The following is an 18,756-nucleotide window of genomic DNA, read 5'->3' as shown; positions in this document are numbered from 1 at the left end:
TTTTAAGGGATGTTTGGAGGGCTGTCATCAGGAGTGGGGAGACATACTCAGCAAGTAGAAAGGCCAAAATGATAGGAAATAACTTTATTTGGAAGGTGGAGCAGGTCCCTGAGAGCTCTGAATGGCTAACTGAGCAATTTAGACTTGATGTCATAGTCATGGAAGGCCTTTGAAGGTTTGTGGGGAGGCTGATGTGATGAAACTAGCTTTTGAAGAAAGCGAACACTGGGTGTGAGTGCAGAACAGGAATGTGGGAGGTACTTGGGAAACCATTAGAATACTGGTACAATGGTCAAAGCATAAAAACCTTGAGGACCTAAATTTAAGTAACTAAGTAGAAATTAACTTGAGGGTGTTTCAAGAATGACAGATGGGCTTTAGAAGAATATGGAAGTGAAGAATAAAAGCTAAACAACAACTCACTTGCACAGGTGACAGGTTTTAGAGACACTGCAGGTCTGACTGAACTTAAAATACAATATATAACAAGGAGAATTGTCCTGTAGTCAGCTGAAATACCTCCAAGAAAAGGTGGTAAAGCATCGAGTGGACAAGTTTGAGGCCACAAACAAGTTAGGATGCATTGGAAAGAAATGGAAAGAAATTAGAAATTTAAAAGAGAAATTATAATTTTAAGAGAGAAACTGGGATACAGAACAGAGGACAAATTTCTGGGAGCAGGGGTAGTTACTTTGAAATCTAAAATAAGATCCACTAGTAAGTTAATCAGAGTAACTCTATAGTAACTCTTGAGACTTCATTTACATCATAACTACTTTTCTAAGTAGCACCGTTCTTCACCTGCACAAATGAAAATGTTTCAAGTCTGTAGTATTGAAACCCAGAGCATAGCTATTCACTGAATTATCTGAACCACAAAGTAGAATGTAAGTTAATGCAAGAGCGATGACCAATAATGAATAATATAATAAGATAAAGATTTGTTCAGATATAGCGTTGTATAGGTCACACATTACCAGAAATACCTTCATGAAGTATGTCTCTAGGTAAGAACTCATGGTTAAGCTAGCAGCATTTCCATTTTTTCTCTGAAACTCACCAGTCCATTCCAAGCCATCTAACTAAACAGAATAGACTACTACCAACCATAGCTTGAGAACAGGATAGAATGAACACCACATCCGCCTAAGGCACAAACTGATACGCAAAATTCAAAAAGGCAATATGGTATGTCTACGTCCTTTGGAAAAAATCCTGCCACGGGTGTGGGTTGTGGATTATAAGAAAGCAAATAGCTACCAAAGAGGATATTGAATGCTTTTGTTTTCTCGACAGGACAAACATTTCTCAAGAGACTGGTAAAGGAAAGAACACACTGCAGTTTCTGGTTGCCATTTGGTAGACGAGGACCACTGTGATTTTTTTTGGCCAGTCCTGGGCCTTGAACTCAGGGCCTGAACACTGTGCTTGGACTTTCTCAAGGCTAGAGCTCTACCACTTGAGCCACACCACTACTTCCAGCTTTTTCTATGTATGTGGTACCGAGGACTCAAACATGGGTTTTTGTGCTTGCTAGGCAAGCACTCTACCACTAGGCCAAACTTCTGGGCCCCTACTCTTGTTTTTATGAGCTTTGCCACTGTTCCAACAGGGCTTCCTCAGCCTAGCCAAGAGGCTACACCCTCCACTCTCCAACACATACCTACTATCTTGAGTTCCATTAACTTGTAATCTCAATTCCACATCTGTCCCCAGGAGAGGACTCACAGTAGGATATCAACAATAGAAAGGTTTTGCAAACAAATGCATAACAAGTTCACCAGAAATAACCATGGAAATAGTAAAAAGAAAAATAGTAACAGCAGTAATAATTTTCATTCATTGGATGTGTTAAATTATAACACTATTATATTGAAAAGTAGCTATAAATAGGATAATTCTGTCTGGAAAATGATGGTTCAGGACATATACCATGAGAAATTATCTGTGAGGAATTATCAAAAAATGTTGAGCCACAATTGAAAGAAAAAGGAAGTTGTTAACTTCATAAGATTCTGAAATATAGACGTACTTGGGTTACTATCAGCTCTGTTACTTAACCTCTCTGGGCCCCAGATAAGGCCCTATACTTATCCATTAAATGGCAATAATAATAGTACCTATGACATAGGCTGAGTGGAAAGATAAACTAAATAAATATATTACATTCATTCGCACACTTCTTTGTACATAAGCATTACTCACTAAATGTCAGTTGCTATTATTAGAAAGCAACCGTGTGATTGCCTATTAGTAAAAAGAAGCAGAAGAGTCAACTGCTATGTAAAATATAGGATATGCTATAAAAGTCAGATAACTCTTTTGACTGTAAGATAGGATTCAGGATAATCCGATACTATAGCTACGAAACTGGATCACCTCTTTTATTCTAGCCCTAGCTTCTCTTATATATGCTATATAATATATAAAATGCATATAATAGCCTATATATAGTAAACTATTAATTAGCAGCTTCACAATTAGATATTGGTACTTGTTCCTTCAATTGGACCCATTATTGGTAACAAAACCCATAATAAGACACATCTGGAAGCCCCACTGAAAGTTGACTAAAGCCAGCTGCAAGACCCCTGCGAGCATTCCTGTGACATGGACCTCCCCCTATTTTTAATGATACTGATGCTTTCCCAGGATAAGACAGGGGCCCAGGGGGGGAGGAGAGGGAGGAGAGAGAGGAGGAAGAGAAGGAGGAGGAGTTTAGTAAGAGCAAGAATACGAACTCTTCTTTGTTTCCTAGGTTTTAACAAACTAGATAACTTCTTCTTTATCCTACTTTTCCTGAACAAAACTTGTCCTGGAAAATTCTGAGGAAAAGAGCCATGTAAATATAAGAGTGGTATGATACATATTATTACTGTAAGCCTGCAACATTAACTACCATAAATGGATGTGTGTTTAAGACATTCTGAATTACTGCTGTTAGATTAGCTCTCATATAGATATTTTGTTGTATTTGGTCCAGGAGAAGCAAAATACACACACACACACACACACACACACACACACACACACACACACACAAATAAAACCCTTCCAACCCAACCAGTTAGATTGGCAACTGCATCTAAAAGCCTAAGCAACCAAACTGGCTTTCAAGACAAACAGGAATAGGATGCTTTCATATTTTGCTTCAGGGCCAAAGGTTATCAAGCCATTGGTTCTGAACTCAACAATAACCTTTCATGAATAAATGAGTTGTTTATGGTAGTGTTCATTTTAAAAAGAACTTTGACACACCTCCTTCAGAAGTAAGTTCTAGAACATGAGCAACTGAAAATAGCTTTAGAAGAAATTTAGACTGCTAAAAGAAATACAGTGCAAGCTACATATATAACTTTGTATTTCTAAGCAGTTACATTAAAAAAATAAAAGCCAGTTATGATAATATAGGCCCATTTAATGAGAAGACAGTGGCAGGAGAATCATTGGAATTAAGGAAGCTGAGGCAGACCTGGGCAACATAGGGAGCCAATAGCTTTAAAAAAATGGCCTAAGGGGTAGGGTGGTAGCTTTGAGATGAAGAGCTCAGGGACGGTGCCCAGGCCCAGAGTTCAAGCCACACACACAACCAGCAAAAAAATGGCCCAAAAATACTTATTTAACCAAATATTCTAAAATATTCTATTTTGTACTGTTTGACACACTTTATAAAGGAGCCACAAGCAGTTGTCTCAAATGCTCAGTAACCCAACAGGGCTTGTAGATGCTAGCTAAAGAGTAAAATATGGCCAATCTGCAGATATGCGTAACTGGCATCTTGGAAGAGTCTCACAACTTCCATTGCCACCTCAAACCCACACTTGCTATGCTGAAGTGTTTTGGGTGCCCTCATCTCTCACTGGAAGTAGCAGGTCACTGGGAATTTAATGAAGGAGGGGAGAGGATGTGTATTTTTAAACACCAGGTTGGAAACCGAAAACCTATTTGCTAGTTGAAACAATAGTTCATGGCTAAGTGACCATTCTGAGTTATAAATGCTTTCCTGGAAAGGAAGGGCTGGGGAGTTAATTATCATTCCCAACCTTCATCCAAGGGGATATGTATATTCTAAGCTCCCAAAGTACACACACACACACACACACACACACACACACACACACACACACACACACACACACAGAGGGTCAGGTTGGACGTCTCATTTACAGTGTTTTGGGAGGACATGCTCTTTTGAGTATTTCTTACATAAGGACTAATAAGCTCCTTTCTTTATGCTCTTAGCCTGCACATATTGATGAAGGGTTCTCAATCTCGCCCCTCCCTAGAAAGTACATTTCTTCTTCTCTACAATGCTGAAAATTTGCCTTGTTTGGTCACTCTGAAACTGAGAACCTCATGTTCTAAGTAGTTTAAGTTATCTTCCCCAACAAAGGCAAAGTTAAAAGTATTTTCCTTCTACTCATCTCAATACCCAAGCCAACTACTTTCAAGTAACCAGTACTAAATTAAAATTAGGTGACTTCACTACATCTTCTATGGGGCCCTATCTTTCAAGTACCCTTTCCAGCGGTCCCTATCAAGGAATGCTGTGTAATAATAACCAAATGAGCACATGGACAATCATGCTTGTTCACCCTGTGTCTCTCTGAGACCATCTCACGGTTTTTCATATCAGAAGAAATGAACAAACTTCAGCTTAGTTTCAAACTCTATGGTTGTCTGATATGGATTACTTACAATCTTGACCACATAAATGGAATACTAAGACTTCTATGTACTCTTCCTCCCTCATCTCCAGTCTTTTGGTTGAGTTTACTGCTCTTGATAACTTTCCTGCCATCAACTACCTTCTCTAGCCATTTTATGATAGGACTGGGATTTGAACTCGTGTACTCCTTGTACTTGCCAGATAGGCATGCTATCATTTGAGCCACAACTCCAGCTCTCTGGGTATGTTTTTCAGAGACAGTTCTCAGGGCCCGTTATCTTTTTCTATGAGGGCACAGTGCTAGGAAAGAACCCAGGCAGGGCCTTGCATACCCTAGGCAACCATTCAACCACTGAGCTGCAGCCCCACCACCTCCTAAGTATCTTTTGCTACTCTACTTTCTCCTTAAGTTAGGCGTTTCTGTCATTTCAGGTCCATGCAAAAAAGTAGGTACATAGGAAGTGCTCAGTAAACATATGATAATGAATGCCTAGAAGGATACAGGAGCAATCCACTGTCAGACTATCCTTGGAAACCATCATTCTGATACTATCAGTTCAGTGGTGGTAAATGTCAGAACAGTGTGTGTGTGTGTGTGTGTGTGTGTGTGTGTGTGTGTGTGTGTGTGTGTGTGTGTGTGTGTGCATACGATGGAGAGGGGAGGGGTGAATTACAGGAAGATGCAAGAAGCATCTTCCAGATTGATGGAAATGTTTTCTACCTTAGTGGTGGTCATGTGAATGCATAAATATAAAAATGTAGGAAGCCATCTGGATTCATGTAGTCTACTAAATATAAAGCCATTATTCTACTCTACATAAAGCATACTAATTAGCAAAAGAATGAATAGGGTTCTTGTAAAAAGAACCCACAATTACATTATATTATAAACCAGAACCTTCATATAAATAAAAATGTTAGCTGTAATAAACATTAACTACATTAAATTATTAATGATAATCACTTTCTAGGGAGGAGTCATGGAAATCAAGGTGATAAGAAGCTTTGGCTCTTACATAGTTCTTGACATGTTTTTTTACCTGTTAGTAAATACCTGGTAAACTGTAGGCACACTTTAGGCACTAGAAGTACAAATATACAGATATTCAAATATATGTCATTAGAATTGGTGACCCAGCTCATGTGGTAGATTGCCAATCTTAAGCGAAAAGGACAAGCAAGAACTCAAGGCCCTGAGTTTAAGCCCCATTATCCCATCTGGACAAAGAAAATGCCTTTAAAGCCTGGCCCCATGAGAAGAGAAGAAAATGGAAAGACACTGTTGGAAAGTTAACCCAGGTCCAGATCATGAAATATCTTGGAGGCTAGACAAAGTAACAGAACAGTTACCTAGCAAGGGCCAGGCCTTGAGCTCAAACCTCATACCACAAAGGAAAGTAGGATCAAATAAGTTAAAAGCTTAAGTTTACTTCCTCAGTCTGAAAGCCCAAAGCTGCTTTGTTCTGATTTTTTTTCTTTAACAAAGGCATGCAGACACCAGAAAGCAAATCTAGCTACAGAATGTGAAAATGCACCATTCAAGGAGATAATTCACTTTTTTCAAATGTATGTTTTCCAAGTACCAGTCTAGAAAATTGCTCTAAGCTGCACTCTCCTCCTATTTACAACAAAATAAAAATAAGTGTAACTGCTAGCCACTACACATGTCACAACTATTTCTAGAAAAGTGCTTCTGTTTTATATGAGAAAAGAATGATTTTTAAGTAACTTTGAAGGCAAAATCACTTTGAATAAGTTTTCTAGCATGTATATCCTAGTCTACTGGCTATCTTTCTTCCAGATTTGCTTTTTTCACTGAAAAAAAGGAAATTATTTATATCAAAGCAAAACATAGAAGACAGCAGAACTTCAGCCAAGACTATAATGAACTATCAGTCTTACAGGGACATATTGGAAATTATAAATATTAGAGTTTCACATTAGCTGTGCACAATAAAAATGCTTTGCATAGCTGCAGTGTTATCACTTGCCTCAAAACAACACTGAAAACAGATGTAACACACAAAACTTGCACTTCATAAACTTTTTATATGGTCCCATATCAAGGTTAATTCTATCCCTAATTCTTCTTTTAAAAAGTACTGTTATGTGCTAAGAGGTATGTAAAATTTACCAAGTCCTCAGTGAAATACTATATTTACATACATTAGACTATACATAAGTGAAAAATTTCACTCACAATAACTTTTTACAAGATTTATTGTGCACACTTGTAAGTGGATATGGTGGGAATAATTGCCTGCCTGTTAAGAAAAAAACTTTCCAACCAAATGCATAACTCATGCCTAATACAATACCAAATAGAATTTTCTAGTAGAAAATAAAATTCCTTTTTGTAGTATTTAGAATTGGTTAAAACCAAGACCTTAGAAGTAAAATGATTCCAATGGCTATGTGTGAAATGGTTACAATGAAGCCCAATTTGGTATAAATAATATAAACAAAAAAGTCATAAAGATTCTCGACCTCAGAGAAATTACAAAACACTGTTCTTCAGGCTACCAAGAAAGCCATACTTAACATCACTTTGCTGAATGGATCTCATGCTCCTAATAAAGGATAAAGTTTTAAGTACAAACTGAGGTGCCTGCTGACAAAGAAACATCTATTTGAGAATCAGTGCAGACAGAACCAGGCTTTTATAGCTCCTAGCTATTAGCAAATGAAAGACTACACTAAATTTTAAGAAATAAGTCACCAGGTGCTCTAACATTTCCTGACCTAAGCAGGATAGATCCTGGAACCAAAGAACAAATATGCATCAAATGCTGAGAGGATAGTTGCACACAAGAAGAAGGGAATGACCAAAAATGAATAAGAAGTGGAAAAACATTGCCACATTATGGCTTAGCATTAGAAATTCTGGTGTAGAGAATAAATGATACGGTCATTAGAAGTTTAACCTTTCCCTCAAATATGTTGATGTTTCCTAAAAGTAAAGTGAAGAACCAAAGAAACTTATTTAGAAAAGTGTAAAATCTAGGAAGATAATCAGTAATACTTACACATATTACATGAATAATGTTTGTGTAATAAGTTTATGTTTTTCATATGCATATACCCAATCTACATAGGAAAAAAGTCAGATGCAGAAGAATGGCTGTATTATATTTTAAAATAAAATAAAAGTATTTTTAAATGTAGTATATGAGGAAATGGAACAAAAAGAACATGAAATTTGCACTACACATAAAATCCAGTATTTTTCTGTTTGGAGCTTTCCAAATAAATATGGATAAGAGCCAATTACTAAACATTATATTAAGACCCAGGAGTTTGGCCTAGTGGAAGAGTGCTTCCCTAGCTGAAGACCTGGGTTCGATTCCTCGGTACCACATACATAGAAAAAGCTGAAAGTGGTGCTGTGGCTCAAGTGGTAGAGTGCTAGCCTTGCGAAGGCCCAAGTACAGTGCTCAAGTTCGGAGCTCAAGCCCCAGGGCTGGCAAAAAATATAGTAAAAATTTTGCGGCAACCTAGAACATTTATTGAATACAATAAATGGGAAAGGAAAAATACGAAATAGTGCATGCACAGGGGCTTTGGTGTACCTCAGTGGGACAGCAAAGGCTTAGTATGCTAGAGACCTGGGTTGACTTGCAATAATGCAAAGAAAGGAGGGGGGAGGGGGGAGGGAGAGAGAGAGGGGGGCATGCTCTGTGAGATTACAAGGTTAGGCTTAAAGATATAATGTTAAAAGTGAGATAAAATTCTTTTTAACCTTTCAAATAGAAAGAATTCTGTAAATATTTTCATGTAATTGTTAGAGATCAATAAATTTTAAAACTATCAATCTTAGTATTTTTAATAAGTGGTAAATAAAATTTATCTTTAAGCCTGGCTCCTTTGGCTCACTTATGTAATCCTAGCTACTCAGGAGGGTGAGATCTGAGTATTAAGATTCAAAGCTAGCTCAGGCACAAAAAGTCTGTGAGACTCAGCTCTAATTAACCACCAGAAAACTGGAAGTGGACCTGTAGCTCAAAGAGTAGGGCAGGAGCCTTAAGATGAAGAGCTCAGGAACAGGGCTCAGGAGGCAGAGAGTTCCAGCCTCAGGACAGACCAAAAAGAAAAGTTATGTTAAAAGACCAAGATAGGCATGGTGCTTTATAGTTTAACCTTTGTGCTACTTCAAATTAAGGAGGATGTGTTCAAATAGCCACACTACATATAGTGGGTATGGGTATTAGTTAAAGGGTAAAAAAATTCAAATTCTGGACCTGTTTGTGGGGGGCTAGTTCTGATGATGAAACCCAGGCCTTTGTGCATTGTAAACAAGCTCTATAACAGTCTATGTCCCTAGATAGAAATTTTTTGAGATTTTGGATGTGTAGCTCAGACTGGCTTTGAAGTGTCCATCCTCCAGTGTTATGCATGTGTATATATTTGGCCCAGAGATCTTTTGTGTGTATCAAAAGCAATGGTCAAAGTTTAGCTCAACTTGTCTAGAATTTTTTATTAAAACAAAACACCTTGAAAGGAAAACAACTAAAGTAGAATAATGTTAAGGAGAACCAACTAATCAAATTGTTATTGGAAACGACAAGTTAGCAAATTAAAGTCTCTTCTTAGTTTCCTTATGTCTGAAGAAATGCTTTGGATAACTACTCAGTTTGGTAGGGATCGCCCAGTAAGACATTTCACTTCCAAAATGAATTGCAGCCCATTCAAACTATGTGTCTCAAGAATTACTAAGAGAAAATTTTAAGGAGAAAAACAGCAGGTGATGAGTGACCTTTTTAAAAGTTTTTGTAAATGTGAGCACGATTCTTAATGGCCAGTACAAGCAAAGTAATTCTGTATCTGTTCACTATAAATTTACTATATAAATGAACTAGACACAGAGGCTATTATTTCCCTTTTCTCCTGTGAGTGAGATGCTGTGAAGCAAATCACTGAATTTGGATACTGTATCAGCTCACAGTTGAATGTTCCCGTGCCTTAAGTTTTTGCTTGTAGACAAGTAGGCGAGGGGCCTAAGACTCTTGTGCCAGATTTAAACCAAGTCCTTAAAAAGGTTTTATCTTAGAATCTCCCTGTTCCCCTACCCACCCCGTGTGGTTCAGTCACACAGGAATAATAGCAGAGATAACTGACACCGGAGTTGAACCTGATCTCCAGCGTTTCTGGGTCGGGGTGGGGGAGGCGGGAGGAGCCTCTTGGGTACGCAGGTTTCCTATTAGACGGGGAAGGTTCGCGCCCACTGAGTGCAAAAGCAGGAGCGTGCTCTTGGAAGGCCAAGAAAAGGCTGGCGTGGCCACGCTCTTGGCAGGAAGGGGAGGGGAGGGAGAGGAAGAGGAGAGGTAGGAGAAGCTGAGAAGGACCAGCTGAGCGGGAAGGGGGAGGGGAGGCGAAGGGTGGGAGAATCGGGAGGAGGATTGGGGGCGGAGCGAAACGGAGTTAGGAGGAGCCTAGGCTCTAAAAAAAAGTCCGCGCACGCATCCCCAAGCTCCTCCCATCAGAGTCCCAGTCCCCGCCTACCCACGAACCGCATCCACGCGCGGCGACACCCTGTAGGGGCGGCTCCTAACCGCCCCCCTAAGGGACTGGGCACCTCCTTCCTTGTCCTCCCTTCCCTCCTTCCTTTCCATCTCAGCAGCGCCCTCAGTCTCCCTCAATAGCTCATACAAAAGCAAAATGTCCGCCATCTTCTATGGCAACTACAACCTTAGCGCCACGAGCTCGGCCCTTTCTTTCTCTTTCTTCCTTTCTTTCTTTTTTTTTAAAGTATTTTCCCCAAGTTTTCTCCTCTCCGCTTCTCCTTCCCCCAAATCGTGGCGATGCAACCCTCCCTCAGAAGCTGCAGACAGCCCTGATCTGCCCGCCCTCTGTGCCCCTCACCCCCGCCCACACGCCCCGCTGGACGAAGCACGACCTCAATGGGAAGAAAATAGGGGACGAGCAGTCCCGCTGACTCCCCACCCCCATTCCTCCGATGGCGCGCTTACCTTGATGCAGTATGGGGGTTCATCGTAGGTGACCAGCATGTACCTGTCTCCACGGCTGGCCGGGTCCCTGGCACGCAGCTGCAAGGCGAGGCATGAGGGAGGGGTCGCATAGGAAAAGAGTGGGAGCAATATAGACGTTACAGAAGCACCCAGTCCACCTCCCCGTCCCTCGAGAATCAGCCTTTACCTTCCCTTCCCTTGCTTTACCTTCAAGAATAACTCCACAGCGCCCTTGGCAATGTCCAAATAAGAGGTGCCTAGATCTGTGCGCTGGTTCATGGAGGCGGACGTGTCTATGAGGAACAGCAGGATGGGCATCTTCTCCTGCACCCGGCTCTGCTGCCCACTGTCCTGGCCCTTTTCCCCTTAGTGCCACGTACAGCTACCCGAACCCTCAACTCTCAGAACCACAGAGCAGAGAGCAAGAGGACGAGGGGGAGACGGGACGGACAGATGAGACTGCTTCTGGCGACCTCGATTAGCAGCTGTAACTGCTTTGCTGCCAAGGCAACTTAAAAGAGTGAGTGTAACCCCCGAGACCTCCCCACCCTTGCCCCCTCTCCAGCCACCACTACTGCCCCCGCCGCCAGGACTACAAGCCTCACCATTCTGTCGCGCTCACAGGAGCACTCGTCTCAGAATGAGACGTTAAGCTGTTCACTGACACACAACTTCAGTTCGCTCACCTACGATTGGCACCACGTGATCAGAACCCACGCCATTGGCTACCAATTATGGACATTTGCATATTCGTTAGATGGCAGTGAGAAGAGAAGACTTTAGTAAAGCCTGGGAGCTAAAGTTTGAACCCAGTCCGGTAGTAAAGTGCAAGGGTAAAGGAGTCTCCCATGCCTTAAATTTCAGTGTCCACCCTTTTTATTATCTTGAAATCGTTGTACAAAGAAGTTCCCATTTAACAAAGCAGTTTACGAATACAGGAAGGCATTGGAAAAATTCCTTTGCGTGTTTTGGATAGATTTTCTCCTGGTTTTCAAAGATGATGATACTACAGAAAGTAAAAATGAATTGGACAATACTTGTACAGAAGTATACAAGCAAATACCTACACAGGCTGTGCAGAAAATGCTTTGCTAACTGTAATCCAACAATCCTGCCAGTGGCTAAGACTAAAAAACTTCACAAACAGGAAATTTCTTTCCTGGCCACACTTAACTTGCATTCCTTTAGATTCCTCCCTTCCTCGATCAGTATTTCTCCATCGTTTGCTCTCCTGTATTCAACATACTGTATATGTACTCAGAAAAGAAACTGAAGTTTACCCAGTTACCCTAAACTAGACTTCCACATTTCATTGAGCTCTTCAAAGCATTGGGAGTATGGGACAAATCCACCACTGTTGAGTCTGCCCAGACTTTACAAATGGAAAGTATGCCAATATATATTCTTGAACTCACATTTATTAAGCAACCATAAAGTTGCCAAGTACCCGTGGAAGACTCACTTAATCCTTGAAATAATTATAGGACATGGTATTATACTTGGTTTTGATAAGAAAATTCCTGCTACCCTGTGGTTAGTATAGAAATGTGGAATATTGTTACATATGACTCCACATAAAAGTGCAATAAGTGATCAACCTTGCTTGACTGACTATGTGACCTAGATTTTAAGTGTAGACTATTTCTGGATTCATACTACAAAAACTACTAAAAACCCAGCACCATGAATAATAATAATAATAATAATAATAATACAGAATAATTCTAGCAATGTGCTATATATAACTTAGAAGACTGGACTTTAGTTTACAATTCTAATGAGAAATGTTCATATACATATTCATATTTATGTATATTCTATGTAGACATCTTTATCTAGGTATTCTATATATATTGAATATATATATATATATATATACCTGGTTCAAGTAACACATTCAATATCATTTTTAAAGAAACAAATATTTCAAAAGAAGTCGCATGATAGTCTATGACATCAATCACAAATGAGTAATGCGACTAATAAGTACAAGAGAAGCAATAATCCTCTGGTCTTGACAACCTTTCATAAACAACAGACAAAATGAGAAGTAAGGGAATTTTAGTTGGAAAACATGATGGGAACAAAACCTTCAGCCAGACGCCAGGCCCTGGTAACTCACATTTATAAGCATACCTACTTATGAGGTTGAGATCAAGAGCAGTGATTTTGGAAGCCAGGTAGAGAAGTCTATGATACTACAGTTCCAAAATAACCAACAAAAAGCCAGGCTTAACGTATGGTTCAATTAGTAAAAAACAGCCCTAAACAAGCAAGCTAGGGCAAGGCTAAGTCCTTGGGTTCAAGCCCTGGTAACAACAAAAATTTATTTAGAACAACAAGAGATGTTCTTATCCATGATGCATTTCAGGACAGTTTGATGGAACAGAATTAATGGGGTACAATGAAACAGATGCTCAAAGCCCCCATTTACATTCTGGTATAAATATAATTAGAATAGGATAAGCTTAAAATTTAGGAGTCATGGGCACTGGTATAATTGTTTTCTACTGCTGTGTAACAAATTGCAAAACATGAATGCCACATATTAGAACACACTCATTTAAGGCTGGAACTTAGCACAATGGCAAAGCCCTTGACTATCAAGTACAATGCCCTGGGTTCAATCCCTAGTACCAAAAATTAAATGACAAAAAATAAATATAACACACTCATTTATGATGCCATTGTTTTCATGAGTCAGGGGTCTGGGTTTGGCTAGTTTCCTACTCAGTTTCATAAGAGGTATATGAGCCAATCTGTGTTTTTATCTGAGAGTCCAACTGAGAAACAATCAACTTTGAAGCTCGTATAGGCTGTTTTCAGAATTCCTTTCCTTATGGGGGTATGTATGTAGGCTGTACCACCCACAGTTCCACTGGCTGTTGTAGTTCCATGCCACATGGTCCTGTCCATAGCCTGTTCACAATATTACTGCTTCTTGAGGGACAGCAGAGAAAACTCTCATGGTTAAGTTTCTAGCATTGTGACACACCACCAGTCCCACACATACTTAAAGGAGAAGAGATGACACAGGGCAGATACACCGACTATGCCTCAGAACTTTAACTAACATTAGGTGTGGAAGGGATTATTATCTGGAAACATCTGCCTCATTAATACATACATGTGCATATGAATAAGGAATGCTAAGCTTTAATATGGCCCAATTCATGAATAATTTCTTTGCCAAGGTTTAAATTCAAGAACTTGCCCTTGTTCAGCTTAGGTTACTTGGCTGTTGCTCTACCACTTGAGCCACACATTCAGTCTGGAGTTTTGCTGATTACTTTGCAGATAGAGTCTTACAGCATTTTCTGCCTGGGCTGGCTTCAAACCTCCATTTTCTAGATCTCAGCCTCCTGAGTAGATTTCAAGTGGGAGCCCAAGGGCACACAGCGCATAAATGGTATTTTAATGATTATTTTCAAAATCTCATTTATACTTTCTTCCACTTTTTTTACGAGTACCTTTTATTTCTATAACCAGAAAAAGGAAGCTATTTTCATAATTATGTATAAAATATTGAAAAAGTCCTTTCTAGTTGAATGCTATAAGAACAGTTTTCAAAATGATTTATGAGCATTAGTAAAGCACAAATAATTTTAATTCCACTGTTCTCTAGTGATTAAGGACAAGCAAGCTCCACAGGGGTAGACCCTCCATGGGAAAATGCCTTTTAATATATTATGCTGTTTTTTTCCCTAACAAGGCATCTTTTTGGCTCAAGCTCAAATATAACTGAAATTTAAACATAGATTCTGAAAAATGCCTACATCTCACTAGAAACGCAATAGGGACAATATACCAAAAACATTAGCAATTTGGTGGATTCATGTACTTAATCACATCAACCAAACCCAAAGTGACTTCCTCACAATGAAACCACTCTTCCTTTTCTGAAGCAAAGTAAACTTTGTGTCATGTTTCTTTGGTACACATCAATAGTAATACTCAAGGGTTCTTTTTACAACTTTCTCTGACTCAGAACACTAGCTCCCTTGTGCTGTGAGGGTTTTTTGGTGCCATGAATGGACTCATTTCTCTTACTAGAATATAAACTCCTTGAGAGCACTCAGTCTCTCACCAATTCTTGGTGCAAAGTACTTGCTCACTAAATGGTTATTGAAAGAAATTATTGAATCTACTGTGGTCTGCAGTTTTTCATTGTCTTCTCTTGTGTTTGGGTATTATCCTGTAAGGATACCCAGCCTCTCCTTTTGCCCCCTGCCTACCATTCCTCACCTAAACAAGGTAATAAACAGTGTGCCATAATGGATCTAGCACCTTTTAGATCTGCATTCCAGCAGACCCTTTTAAACCAAGCTCTTGAATTAACTGCCTCCTCCAAGCCTTGGCAACTTCCCTTATGTTCTATTTGTGTTTCCTTATAAAGTATTTTTCTAGGGAGAAACATTGCTCAATATTTGTCTTCCTCAGTCAAATCTTCCCATCTGCTCCCACATTTCAGGCTTGTTTTCACTGCCTGGCCTCTGGCCAGTAAATGAATTTTTTAAATTGTAGCTTCATTACCTTTACCCTTTCTTGTTTCAAGGCCTCTCACAATGCTTGAACTTGTGAGCTGTTGATAACAGATTTCTCTTTTCACTTTCTATCTGCTTGTAATTTACTAATAGTCCCTTAAATAATTCCTTTGTCTGTTTCATCATATGATCCTATTTATACCATCTACCCTGTATCTGAGGCTCCCACTTGCCTCTTAGGAAACTATTTCTACCAAGTATTTGCTCTCCTGGTCTTCACTAAATTCACAGAATTATTAATAGACATTATTCTATATTTACATTTTATGTATTTGGCCATGGTGTGGCCTACTACCATATAGGAGTAATTTTTATGAAAGCCAGTTTGACTACTTACAGTCCAAAGATTTGTTTCTTTTTGCCTTTAAACTAACTCTAATCCCCACATCTTGACAAAAAGACCTTACTTACTTAACCCCTTACACACACACACACACACACACACACACACACACACACACACACATATAAAACTCCTTCCTTTCATGGCTCAGCAAAGATGAGTAAAATATCCCTAACTGCTTTCTCTACCAGCTTGACTACCTGAAGCCTATGGAACCTTTCCTTCCTCAGCTGTCCATGGAAACTGCTTGGACAAACCCAGTGCCCTGCTCCTGGCCAAATCCAATGGCCTACTCTGCATTTACTTTCGTTCACCTTCACTGACTCCTAATCTTAATCACTGTATTATTCTACTTTTGTTTCCATATGAGGATTGTGTTACTTATATAATTTTTATTCATTTGATCATTCTGTTTTATTCATATGTTTCTGGAGTCAACCATTTGTATTATAGGAAATGAGGATACATTGAGGAAAAAAGAAATAACATATTGTAAGTGTTAATAGCTTGGATTTGGAATCACATGTTTCAGCTCTTGTTGAGGATGTAGGTTAGTTGAGGATGCTTCTTGGGTAGCATGAAAAAGGCTCAGGATTTCATCCTTAGCACAATCAATCAATCAATCAACCAATAAAATTCCAGCTTTGCTGGAAGATTAGACTCACTCTGACTTACCTTCACCATCTGAAACAATAGTAATGATAACAGCACCTCCATAGGATTCTTTTTAATACAAAGAACTTATAGAAGGACTTAACCTAGAATAAGCTAGTGAACACAATTGAACATAATTGTTAGATAACAGCAAGCAGTGATATAACCTATGCCCTTATGAAATTTGTATTTCTTATAGAGAAATAAGCAAATAAGAAGATAAAATATTTTTTGTCAGATGTGGGGCTTGAACTCTGGGCCTGGGTGCTGCCCCTGACTCTTCAGCTCAAGGCCACCACTCTACTACTTGAGCCACAGCATCCTGCTGCCACTTCCAGTTTTCTAGTGGTTAATTGGAGATAAGAGTCTCAAGAACTTCTGTGCCCAGCTGGCTTTGAACAATGATCCTCAGATCTCAGGCTCATGAGTAGCTAGGATCACAGGCATGAGCCACCCATGCCCTGGTAAAGTACTATTAACTGCAGACAAAATACTATTAAATGCTATGAGAGAGGAACTAGAGGATTTATGGAAATTCTGAGAAAGAGCCTATATTCTAGAGAGAGAGAGAGTGAAAGGTGAGAATGTTACATATGGAGGTTTCTTGAAGGATCTAACTTTAAGATCACGTGCAAGAACTCATGAATAAAACTTGGGAATGAAAGTTGGTGGAGACTATTAGGCAGGATATGGTGAAATGGATAAGACAGTGAGAGAGACTGAAAAAGATAAGATAGAAAAGAGAAAGCTCTCATTGAATGTAGTGGTTCACGCCTATAATCCTAGCTATTCTGGAGACAGTGTCAGGAGGATCAAGGTTCAAGACCATCCTAGGTAGAAAGTTCACACAACTCCCATGAGGTATGCGCTTGTCAGTCTAGCCATGAAGTAAGTATAAATAGAAAAATTGTGGTCCACAATGGCTTAGGCAGTAAGCAAGACATTATTCAAGAAATAACAAAAGAGAAAAAGGGCTGAGAGCATGACTCGCAGAGTCAAACATCTGTCTGGCAAGTGTGAGGCCTAGATACACATGAGAAGGAGCCTAGCACAGAGCCAGGTCACCCGTAGAGAAGGGGGGGCGGATTAGAACAGGATACAGAGGGATCAGGGAGCAGAAGGCATGAGTCAAGCAGCTTCAAGTGACACAATAGGCTGGAGATTGCCCTCCCCCAAAAATTGACCTCGGGTGATGTAAGCAAAGAAAAAGAGAAGAAAAGCTAACTCAACAGTCCAACAGGTTTTAATAGGGAGGAAAACTTGGGATGGGCCATGAAGTCTCCTTCTGCCTAGCTGAAGGGGAAATGGCGCTCGCTCTCTCTCTCTCTCTCTCTCTCTCTCTCTCTCTCTCTCTCTCTCTCTCTCTCTCTCTCTCTCTCTCTCTCTCTCTCTCTCTCTCTCTCTCACACACACACACACACACACACACCCTTACATCTAGGGTTCCTTTAAATATTAGGCAGATAGGCAGAGAAGTAAAGTCAGGGAGACATGTGGAAGTGGGGTAAGATGGAGATGGAGAACAATCTTATCTTGAGTGAAGGGTTTCAAGGTTTCAACAGCTAGTGTATCTACCAGGGAGTCAGCATCAGATGTGGCCTTGGTCTCAGGCTCTCTTCCAAGATCACTGGGTGTGTTTGTTCAGAGGGAAGGGGAGGAGAGATGATTCAGTGGAGCAACAAGGACAGTTCTAAGGATATGGCTGTCAGGAGGAAAGGTGAACACTTTTAGCTTAAGTGATTTTCCATCAGGTTATCCATCTTGTAGGTCATTTGGGGATGTGGGTTTGCTGTGACCTGCTGATTGACACCTATTGGTCTGCTTGTATTCGGGGAACTTTCTTTCTGAAATCTAATGGGAGGCCTGGAGAGGAGTGATGATGGTGATGGGATACTGAGCAAATTGAAGTAAGTTCCAGGCATCTGTTGATCAAGGGCAGCCAAGTACTCAGCACAAGGCCTAGCCCAATCCTTTTTTAGCTGTTCCCTTTGGGGCCCAGGCACAGCAAGCTATGTGTACATTTATAGACCTGGTTACCCTGAGAGGTGGCATAAACTAAAACTAAAAATAGCTGGTGATGAAACTTGTCCCCACAGCAGCCCCAACACAAGATCTTCAGTGGGTCTTGCCACTTGGGTAACTTCCTTTCACAAGCTATGGTACAGGAACCTCTGGACTGAAGCTCTGGAACCTCCATCTTTACCCTTTCTATCTTCTGTGGAAAATACCTTTCCTCCCATCACTTAACCACCCTGAGGACAATACTCCATGTCCCCTGTGGGCTGCAATGGCAAGAGCTCACAAGGCAAGAACAACAGTATTGTTTCGGTGGGACCCAAGTGAGCAGGTGACACAGAAAGAGATTCCGAGCACAGTGGTGGGGGAAGCCTATTAACTACAACTTCAGCCTCAGCCTGCCCTACCTTCAGAAATCTAGAACATTCTTCCAACTTTACTCTATATCCATCAAGCTATCAGGTTCTATCAAGTTCTGGCCTTTTAAGTATTTCTTAATTCACCTCCTTCCTGCTTTTTCATGACAAAATACTTAAGAGAAATTAACCTAAAGGAGCAAAGAGT

General features: G+C 40.1%; 1 protein-coding gene across 3 annotated transcripts in view; it reads right to left on the bottom strand.

Annotated features, from left to right (window-relative positions):
* Ints6l (integrator complex subunit 6 like) overlaps window positions 1-11,290 on the bottom strand; it is a 48,207-nt gene extending 36,917 nt beyond the window's left edge. For 2 of the 3 annotated variants that reach the window (XM_090326845.1, XM_090326847.1), the window contains exons 1-3: window positions 11,241-11,290; window positions 10,843-11,134; window positions 10,636-10,713 (exon numbers count right to left, since the gene is read on the bottom strand). In XM_090326845.1, the coding sequence (XP_090182971.1) occupies window positions 10,636-10,713; window positions 10,843-10,953 (189 nt within the window). In that variant the 5' untranslated portion in view covers window positions 10,954-11,134; window positions 11,241-11,290. Of the gene's footprint in view, window positions 1-10,635; window positions 10,714-10,842; window positions 11,139-11,240 lie in introns of those variants that run through there. The other variant, XM_090326846.1, reaches the window with a different exon arrangement.
* Between the last annotated feature and the right edge of the window lie 7,466 nt (window positions 11,291-18,756).

Source organism: Megascapheus bottae, chromosome X, assembly GCF_031878675.1.
Source record: "Megascapheus bottae isolate mThoBot1 chromosome X, mThoBot2.hap1, whole genome shotgun sequence".
In the NCBI taxonomy this organism is placed as follows: Eukaryota; Metazoa; Chordata; class Mammalia; order Rodentia; family Geomyidae; genus Megascapheus; species Megascapheus bottae.
Note: the sequence above shows the minus strand (reverse complement) of the source record. Positions and strands in the feature narration are given on the sequence as shown.